Source organism: Montipora foliosa, chromosome 5 (genome assembly GCF_036669935.1).
Source record: "Montipora foliosa isolate CH-2021 chromosome 5, ASM3666993v2, whole genome shotgun sequence".
NCBI lineage: Eukaryota > Metazoa > Cnidaria > Anthozoa > Scleractinia > Acroporidae > Montipora > Montipora foliosa.
This window is the reverse complement of record NC_090873.1, coordinates 29,946,919-29,956,918: the sequence shown is the minus strand read 5'-3', so window position 1 is coordinate 29,956,918 and position 10,000 is coordinate 29,946,919. Positions and strand designations below refer to the sequence as shown.

General features: G+C 39.5%; 2 protein-coding genes across 2 annotated transcripts in view; one reads left to right on the top strand and one right to left on the bottom strand.

Annotated features, from left to right (window-relative positions):
- Positions 1 to 1,753: 1,753 nt before the first annotated feature.
- On the bottom strand, positions 1,754 to 5,540 carry LOC138003103 (fibroblast growth factor 2-like). The gene is made up of 3 exons (XM_068849049.1): positions 5,325 to 5,540; positions 2,769 to 2,872; positions 1,754 to 2,075 (listed from the first exon to the last, which is right to left on the bottom strand). Exons 1-3 carry the CDS (start codon positions 5,446 to 5,448, stop codon positions 1,899 to 1,901), a joined length of 405 nt encoding a protein of 134 aa, XP_068705150.1. The 5' UTR covers positions 5,449 to 5,540; the 3' UTR covers positions 1,754 to 1,898.
- A 2,387-nt stretch (positions 5,541 to 7,927) lies between these two features.
- Positions 7,928 to 10,000, top strand: part of LOC138003102 (fibroblast growth factor 2-like) — a 5,400-nt gene continuing 3,327 nt past the window's right edge. Inside the window, exon 1 of the mRNA XM_068849048.1 lies at positions 7,928 to 8,323. Coding sequence (XP_068705149.1) covers positions 8,218 to 8,323 — 106 coding nt within the window. The 5' untranslated portion in view covers positions 7,928 to 8,217. The remainder of the gene's footprint in view (positions 8,324 to 10,000) is intronic.

Genomic DNA, 10,000 nt, shown 5'->3' with positions numbered 1-10,000 from the left:
AAGCAATCAAGTGAAGCTATGATCTTCGCAGTTATGAAGGCAATTTTTGCAATTGCGTAGAGAAGCCTGAAAAATTCAGAACTTCAACGGGGTTTGAACCCGTGATCACATCACGGGTTCAAACCCCGTTGAAGTTCTGAATTTTTCAGGCTTCTCTACGCAATTCCAAAAATTGCCTTCATAACTGCGAAGATCCTAGCTTCACTTGATTTCATATCCGCAGTTCATATATGATTCATTTCATATATATCATTTCATCATTGATCAAGCAATGTTGGATTGTGTTTTGCCACTACCTCAACATTTACATTCCACAATGTTGCATGTGGATCCCAATTTATTCGATAGTTTGGCCAAGGCAAAGGGTTTCAACACTTAGAAGACTCTCTGTTTAGATCGAACAACGCTACAACACTGTATCATGACGTAACAGCAATGTTATGGTTATCATATGAAACACCGATTATTTTCAAACAAGATGTGATCATTATTGTGCTGTAACAAGTTACCTTGGCAGCAAAAACACCCTATATTTTGGATTTAGTTGCTCATATCTCAGAAACGAACTCGGTGACGCCCTTTTTTTATTGTTGAAAAGTGATGATAAGGCCACGATGAAACTTTCGGCAAAGTTTTAAAAAAATCTGTCTAGAGGATTCAGAGCTACCTTTAAAAAATCACAAAATTAAGGTGGCTCTGAATCCACTCGACAGAATTTTTTAAAACTTTGCAGAAAGATTTATCATGCCCTTTTGATTACTTTTCGGAAATAAAAAATGGGGTCACTGAGTTCGTTTCTTACATATAAGCAACTAAAGACAAAATAAAGAGTGTTTTTACAGGGCTTTCCCGTTGCCACGGTGACATATTAAGTCACCATAATGACTGTCTCTTGTTCAGCAATAATTTCTGTTTCATTTGGTACCTCAATATTGGCAATATATGATACAACGTTGTGGTGCTGATCCTTCTTATAAGAGCGTTACATGGACGCGTTGAAACTGATTCGAGCCACCTTAAGCAACGACAACTGCGACGGCAACTAGAACATCATGTAAAAAAAAACATTCACGTTATTGTAATCACTTTGTGACTATTTCAACCTTTTTAATGTGACAAGGGTGTGGTAGTTCCTCAAAAATGACACTGGTCGGAACGGCGCTTAATTTAGGGGAGAAAATTAAAATTTATCTTCAAAAGGTTAACGTTGTTCATAAAACCTCAAATTTGTCTATTTCACGTTGCTGTTTTGCAGACGACGGCAAAGAAATGGACAAAAGTGAAAAACGCACGTGCATGGCGTGCAAAGCTATTGCTTTTTCCCACTAAATATGCAAATTAAACTTGTGACGTTCTCGTTGCCGTCGCCGTTGCTGTTGCTTAAGCTCCCTATTATTTTTGGAAGAACTCTCCCTGGGGAGTTTCATGGGTGTTTTCACAATAGCCAATCATAAGAGACCTATGGTCGGCCACTGATTACATCCGAAACACAAAGTATTTCAAAATGATGAAAAGATGCAACGGTTCTAAAAATATAAAGATATGAGACATAATACATATGGAGGCTCCAGGTAATGGGTTCCTTGTAGGAGCCAATGTTTTGGATTAATAAAGCATGGTGTTTGGGTGGTTTCCTTTATTTTAAATGAGAGTTAACCTTCTCTTTTGCCTCGCCAATCAATGCAAGTATCCTTATAGATCGGACGATGAAGATTTCAGGACTTCCATTAGGTTGTCCCAACTACTACTTAAATAGTGAACAAGAAAATTGATTTTTATTTCAACCACAAGCTTCAATTTAAGTTACAAATATAAAAGAATTATCTCAAGCATTCAATGAACTCATAGAGCTTAGAACTTCGTAACGTCTGCCTCAAAAAGGAGGATATTAAACGAACTTAAATGTTCTTGGTTAAGAACCTGACAGCTCTTTGTCCACGAGCAGTTTTAGGACCATATTTGGCTTGACCACCTTTCGAAATCGCCAAATACCACTGAGCATATTTTTTCGATTCGTACAAATTGTACGAAGACTCGAAAATCTCCCTGAATACGCATTCGTCACTTCTCTCATCCTGAAAAAAACAAACGATAAAATTTTGATTTGAAGGATTTTTTTTTCTGTTATGACACAGCATACTGGGAAAATAATCCGAGTGTCTCACTTTCCCAGCTTCGTTCCCAGGACCATTCCCGCCCCACCCAAAAGCGAAAGAAAAAGGCCCTGGGAACGAGGTTGCCACTTCGTTGGAGCTTCGTCTCGGTTCGGGGTAACAAACGTGATACAGCTAATTGTAATAAACTATTTTGCACTTGAAAATGGACCAATCGTCCTCCCGTTAACCCAAACCCCTCATTCAATGTTGAATGTGAATGTCCCAATCGTTCATGTTATTGAATGTCATCAACATTGATTGGAGGGGGGAAGGGAGGGGCAAAGGTTCGAGGTGGAAAGAAGAAGGGTCGTGTACAAGAGTGTTTAGGATTGCAGTTTAATGGCAAAACTCCGACAATTATCCTCTTGCTAAGAATCTAAGCCTTTGGAATTTTCAGGTGTCTATAAGAGATAATTGCTTAAATCACCTTTTTAAGTGCGAAGATCACTTCTCCAATTTTCAAATCTCTTTAATCAGTTCTACCCGTCTCATATCAATTTAATTCCTGACCAGAAGCCATTCATTTAAACGCCAAGCGACTGGAATTATTCAATCGAGATACCGCCTATTTGTAAGATTCACTATTTTCTCGAGAAAATCTGTCATACTCACAGTAGTGTACAATGAACCTGTGGAACTCATAGCAATGTATCTTCTCGAATCTTTTCCCCGTAGCATGACCTCACCATCACCAACAGACGTCATTTCTACAGAGACTGGGCAAGAAAAAAAATCGGTGGATTAATGAGTGGACAATTCAATGTTGCTTTACTGCATTAAGACATCTAGTTAAAGAAAGAAGTAGAATCCACTAGTATGCCATCACGATCCTGTAATCTGATTGGCTCACGTTTTGAACGTCATGAATCCGCGAGCCAGGAGCCCATCCGGATTACCCGGCGTGCAAATCTAAACGGCTTAGATTTGTCCCAATGGTCATAGAAAAATCGCAAAAAAGTGCTTAAAAAAAGGGCAAAAGATGCTCAAATAGTCCTCAAATGCTCGAAAATGTGCTTGAAATTTAGAAATAGCGTTCAAAAGTTGCCAAAAATTTGGAAACATTTCCTTGCATGGAGATTTCCATACGTATTGGCCTTCCGTTGTTTACAAATCATGTGTAAAACAAAATTGCTTTTCGAACAAAAACATTAAGTAATGTACAATTTGAAGAATAACTTGCTTTCAAGCGCAACACTGAGGTTCATTTCAACCATGCAACGTTCTGTGAGTTGAATTATTCAATTTCATGATCATATGAGAATCCTGGTTTGCTGAATACTGATATTGAAAACAAAATGTGGCTCTGAACTTGCCCAAAATGCCAAAAAATTATTGCTGAAAAAGCGAAACATTGCTCAGGAGTGCTCGAAATGTACATTGAAGAAAAGCAATTGTGCAGGCCTAACCGCCTCCCGCTACGTACTTACTTGGTTTCGGCAAGAACAATTGGGCTATTGTCGTATTTCTGAGTAAAATCGTAAATCTGATCGACTCGCCTCGTCTCGTTCGAACACATGGCAAATTAGGACGCCGTTTCATTTATAAATATGTCGATATGAAAGTCAAAACTTACTTTCTGAATGTCGGACCTGAGTCAGGGGCCCTTGACTACTGCAGGAGCGTACAACTTTATTGCATTTATGAAATGGCGTTTGTACATACCGACTTATTTTAGCTCGTGGAGAGCTATCGGGATGGTTGGCGAATCAGGCTGTCAGGCGTAAACAATGGAAAATTTGTAATCGATTTCTGATCGTCTCGCATTCATGCATTCGTTAAATGGTCGTCAAGAATGCTCTTAGTCGGCTACCAATGAAAGACATTCAATATGATGTATGACACTGCATTTGTAATTGATAATTCGTTATATTACCTCCCTGACGCAGTATCTTACTTACTCCACGAGCTTACCACAGGGGTACCTTTGATTAGATTGATTTTCCCGTGAAACCAGATCTTTCTAGCTAATCATGAGAATTTATTACCCATGGGATTGAGAATGATCACTAGTGCAAAAAAAAAAAGGAAAGGAACTTTATTTAAGTGTCTAATCTTCTAGCGCTGTAGAGCACTAATCGGGGACATTGTAAATTGAAATTAATTAACAAGTTAACGCAAATCAAATCAAATTGGGGTTTTTGAGGAGAGGGGAATTATCGAAAAGCGGAGTACCCGGAGAAAAACCTCTCGGTGCAGAGTAGAGAACCAACAAACTCAACCCACATATGACGCCGAGTCTGGAAATCGAACCCGGGCCACATTGGTGGATGCTCTCGCCACTGCGCCATTTCTGCAAGCCTAATCTTAATTAAGAACTCTTCTAAAAATAGTTTGATCTGTGAAAATGCTGTTACATAAACCTCGTATTGGAGTTACAGGCTCTCGGTTATTTGCTCCGACGCTAGTCGAACCCGTCCTACAGGACAATCGTTTGAAACAAAATTAATTTAGCACAGGACGTTCTACGTTCAACTGGAATTTCCTTTATAGATCAGCCCACGGATTTTAGATATCTTTTTCGTATCTTTGTCATCACCACAGTAATAACTTCCTATGTTTTACTTTCAAGTGCAAATTGACAAGATGACAGAAAAATTGATGGTTCGTCTTTGTTTATTGTGTGGGATTAAGTTTCCTGTGCTTTATTGAAAGTGAAGGATGCATAATACGAATGGTCACGGAAGTACGCCAAAAATCGCAGTTAATTTTACATTACAGTTTTGGCAAACAGAAAGACACTGTTTGTTCCGATGAGGAAATGTTTGCAAATATTAACCCCTACTCCTTTAATAAACAGCTTTCCTCCAATTTTAAGGCAGCTCATTAGCAAATCAAAATAAGGGGCGGAAGAGGCAATTAAACTAAAGGAAAAGACTCGTCTTGACTTTGAAGATATGCCTTAGCGCGTCTTATTGTCATTTCGTTCACATTCCTTTCACACGTAGACATGCATTGGGGGTTTTTACGATCACTTTTATATTGAAACTTAAACTAATAAGTTACCTACTGGCAGAGCAGTCGGGAAAGCTACGAACTGTAAATAACTGCTAGACCCACACGTATGCGACTTCTTAAAGTTGTTATTAGTAGATCACGATATTAATGTTTCACGTGTTTCGATTATCAGAATGTTACCGTGAATGTATCTGATTACATCTCGTCACTTACCATACTTGTCGTTTGCATCTCGTATACCTTCCACCCTGTCCTCGGTGACCCGGAGGTGGTAGCCGTGTCCGGTGCAGGTCAAACGGGCGTTCCGCGACACGTTTCGAATGCGTTCGTCCCCCATTTTTGTCAAGACAGGCACTCTTTTCCCGAAGGACCAACTCCCTTTTCAGCACTCCTTTGCTGCGTAAGGCTTTGAGAAAGTGAATGTACGTTGGTGGTCCAGCAGAGCTTAAATAGACCAGTTTTGAAGTCGCGTGGGTGGGCACGTGGTAGATAATTTGCATAAGAGTTTCCTCCCGCAGTTTCTTTAGAATAGGAAACTCGCCTGTCCTTCTCTTTACATTTCCCACGTGGATATCACGTAACAAGGTCGGTGTCACCTGATTCATTCCTTTAATAGGATTGCGCGCGCTATTCAAGTTATTCAACAAATGAATGTCAATAAGAAATGCAAATGTTTGCAACTGTTTAACTTAGTGGAAATTAAGTCAAATCATCCAGGACTTGAAGAAAAAGAAAATGAAGGGTTAATATTATTCAAGTCCAAGGGAAACAATATTACTTTCTCGTGGCCGCTTTTCTCTTTCGAGTTTGACAAAAGCCAATAAACATCGCAGGTGTTTTACAGATGACTTTAACTGTGTGGCGTACCTGCAGAGCCATCGATCTTGTTAATAAAGGTGGCATTTTTAAGGCATAAAGGTCCTCATTTTATGAGGGTAACACGTGCCAATGAAGTAGAGTTACTGATAAACCTGTGACCCTCGATGCACGCACCTTTTACTCCTCCCTCCTCCGTCAATGCTCCGTTTTACAGGTATCCAAAGCTATAGCTACACGGATCAGAGGAAAGTCGAAACAGACGTCGATGGAATGGGACGCGTATCGAACTAGCGCCCTCCAGCTCAGAACACCGCGCACTAACCGACTGAGCTACGCCTGTCTTTCAAACAGATGACGGCTTAAGGCTCAAAAGAAACTGTGCTGCTGCGTCGTTTAGTCAATGCAACTCATGAATTTGCCTGTCACGTGCATAAAACGTAATTGACAAAAGTAAGTTGACCAGTATTGGAAAAAAATAAAAAATGTAAACGTTATCACAACTATGGAAGAAACACTTTGAGAACACGGAAAAGACACCAAATCGATTGAAGAATGCCCTTGTGTATGTATAGCCGTTAAAATCCGTTCTCAGGTTGAATCCATTTTAAAGTAGGTTAAATTGGTGAACCTCATTTTACCTAGGTTGAATACACACTCCTGAAGATAAACTGGAGAAACTTTTTTGGACGCCTAAATTAAGCCCAGAAAAAAAATTATGGACGGAGTAGGATTAGTTTTGGTTATCTGGATGTCAATTGACTTATGACACAAAAGTAAATAATGAAAAGAACTCTGTGGGGTTGATGAACATGTTCGTCGTTTTAGTGAAGTGGTGAAGACACAGAACTATAGATTTGGAGGGTCGTAGTTCGAGTACCCGGTTAAGTGTATAGTACAGACAGTTCTTTGTTCCCTAACTACATGATGAATTGTTGAGATTTAATGGATAAGTGTATGAATACAGAGACCGATAAGATGATACGAAAGTTTAAGAAGATCTGGAAGATGCATATGTATTGCGATGCGTAAGACAGAGCTTGAGGGAAGGTATGGGTGCTTTCAATCCTTTTTGGGGGTTGTCAGCTGCTTTAATCTAGGTAGAGTGCTTATTCAGCCTAGGTAATTAAAAATGAGGATCACCAATTTAACCAAGGCAGAAACGGATTCAACCTGGGACCGGATTTGATCGACAACATATGCGCATGTTCTACAACTGTCAAACGGATTCAACTCAATTCAAAAGATCGTTTTCACGTGACGTCACAGCCGCCATGTTGGGAACCATACTCTATTTTTATGCATATTCCATGCATACATTTTGTATTGTTTTGTACATGAATATGGCCGCCAAGTCACGTGAGTGAAAACCATCTATTCAATAATGTCACCACTACTTCAAAAGAACTTTTCTTTATCACTTCAAATTGCATGAAGAAGAATCAATTTATTTCCGGCAAACTTCGCACGAAGAATGAGCGAGGCAAACCCCGGGCTCGTCTCTTCTTTCTACTACCGATATTCTAAGTAAAGTGACGAGACAAGCTCAGTTGCTGGCATTTTTCGCAATGTGAAAATCGAATCTCCAAACCAAAGTTAGCGCGATTTCAAAACTAATCAGTTCGCAATCGGTTTTTGTATCTACATGCTGTAAATCAGCGATAAACGCATAAACGGTGTTTATGTTTTAACTGGATTGAACTAAATTCTGTCAGGTCAATACTTCACAGTGATGCACTGGTCTCGACAACATGAGGAACATGGCCAAGTTTTTTGAAAGCTGCTCGATTCACTCATGCGTGTTAAACATCACACCGTAAAATTCCGAAAATAAGCCCCGGGGCTTATATTTTTCAAAGGCCCTTTTCGAGGGGCTTATTTTTGGAGGGGCTTATCTACGGAGGGAAATTTGCGTTTCCAAATCGATCGGGCTAGCCTTATAGTTGGAAGTGAATTTACCGTTTTTGCTTTGAGGGGGGAGGGGCGATTTAACGGAGGGTTTTTTGCGTTACCGCTTTGGGGGACTTATGTTTAGGGCGGCTTATACACGGAGGGGCTTATTTTCGGTATTTTACGGTAGTACATCATGTGCTTTTCTCGAGGACACCTAGATTGAACAAGTAAAAATGGGTTGGAAAGGTTAGGCTCACAAGCTTTTATTGTCAGGCTTTGATTTGATGCGAGCACGCTCGTGGAGTGGCTATCTATTTTCTTTGCTTGGAGAGAGAATTTATTTCAAGCCAACCCACATCAGTTTTCTATCGAGCGTAGGCAAGTTTTCTGTTATTTAATGTCGGTCACGTCGAAATTCTGCCGCTTAGTTTGTGGATTTCAGTCTTTTCTTCGAGTCACAGAAGACAGGGTGGATGCGACGAGGGACCCAGAAGATCAACATGGTATGTAAACCTATTACGGTAATTGACTTGAAAAGATGTATTTATACAACACTGAAGCGGGCTCACTCGGGAAAATCCGGTAGTGCCTCTGAACAGGAACCGGACAAATGATTTTCCGATTACAATTTCGGATACTCTACCACTTAGCTGCAGCAAAATCGTGGAAAGTCGAGGCCATTTAACTTGTTTCTGGTTTCTTCCTGTCTTATATATTTCGAAGACTGCAATGTCAATTAATTAGTGGCTAATATGCATGACTATAAATAAAACAACAAACAGCAATATTTTTTACAACACTTTACAAGAGGATTAGCGAGTAGCAGTCCCATCCAAAAATAGCAAAAATAAATACTATAGATACTATAACTGATTTACAGACATTGCAAAAAACGATATTTTGACCGATTTACTGTAATTAAGAATTAAGTTTGAGTGCAGCTGGCCGAAAAAATTCAGCTTTTGCACAATATGAAAGGTGAAAACAAAAGCTATTTTCGTAGGAACAAAGAAATATGGCTGCGAAAAAGCCACGAAAATGAAACAAAAAACTAAACTTCGGAAACAATGAAAGTTATGCGGAAGCTACAATAACGGCTTCCCCTTCGCTTTCATGGAGTGGCATCCGGTCTGGTGTAAGGAATGAAAAACATATGAAAAATCAGACAGCCAAACTTGGCTGAACACTTCCTCTTGGATTTTAAAATTATTTTCAATTCCACGAAGCCCCTCTCTGTATTTACCTTTCCTCAGAATTTTTGGAAAATCATTCGCATCAAACTCGTCCCCAAGGCTCTTTTCCCTGGCTTTGGGCCCACCCAAAGCCAGGGAAAAGCGCCCAGGGGACGAGCTTGCATTCACATGTCAAATATGTTGAAAAGGCTGTAAAATCGATCGTTGTTAAAAAATAGCTGTCGAAGAAACTCTATTTTAAAAATACTTACGTCACAATTTTGGTCGGAAAGCGTTTTAGTTTTTTGAATTCACAATGATTCCTTTTCACTTTCAATGTTATTACCTGAAGAGTAAGGTCTTAGAGAATAGCAAAACTGCATGTACCTGATCGCACTGCAGACCTGGGGATTAATCCGCCTTAGGTGCAAACAAAGTACATGTATTTTGAAATTACAAACTTCATGAATTTGGGAAAGAGAATAAATAATTTTGATCACTATAAACTGAATATTATCCCTGGTTTTCATATCACGTGACAGGGACTATGCCAGTTCTCTCGGAATTGAACTTCAATGATACGCAAAGGTTATTTTTTTCAGTTAAAATAGCAGAGAGGATGATGACGCGAGTGAAAACCAAAAATAGATAACGATTTGTACCACTAAGTATAAATCATTCACAAGCTAATATCTGCGCTTTCAGTCTCGCGAGAGATTAACCAAAATGTTTGTTTTAGTCGACACTCAGTAAGGAAAACGTTCGATGGATAGAATCTCTACAGAGCTTGAGCCAGTTAAATAAAAACGTCGGCAAAGAAAACGCCAAAGAATCTGCTCATCAATAACTTGAACCAAAGAAACCACCGTTTTATTTAAGAAATAGAAAAAATGTACAGTGTTTCTATCGAGTTATAGAAACACGAGTGAAAGTTTGGGAGAACGAGAAATGCTGTGGGAACACGAACCGCAGGCGAGTGTTTCCACAGCTTTTCCGATTTCTCCCAAA

What these genes read in the sequence shown, in the direction of transcription:
- LOC138003103 (XM_068849049.1), bottom strand. Translation starts at nt 5,448, where the DNA reads ATGGGGGACGAACGCATTCGAAACGTGTCGCGGAACGCCCGTTTGACC. An exon ending in AGATGCAAACGACAAGTATG is followed by an intron (nt 2,873 to 5,324) that starts GTAAGTGACGAG and finishes TTTCTTGCCCAG; the next exon opens with TCTCTGTAGAAATGACGTCT. An exon ending in CAGGTTCATTGTACACTACT is followed by an intron (nt 2,076 to 2,768) that starts GTGAGTATGACA and finishes TGTTTTTTTCAG; the next exon opens with GATGAGAGAAGTGACGAATG.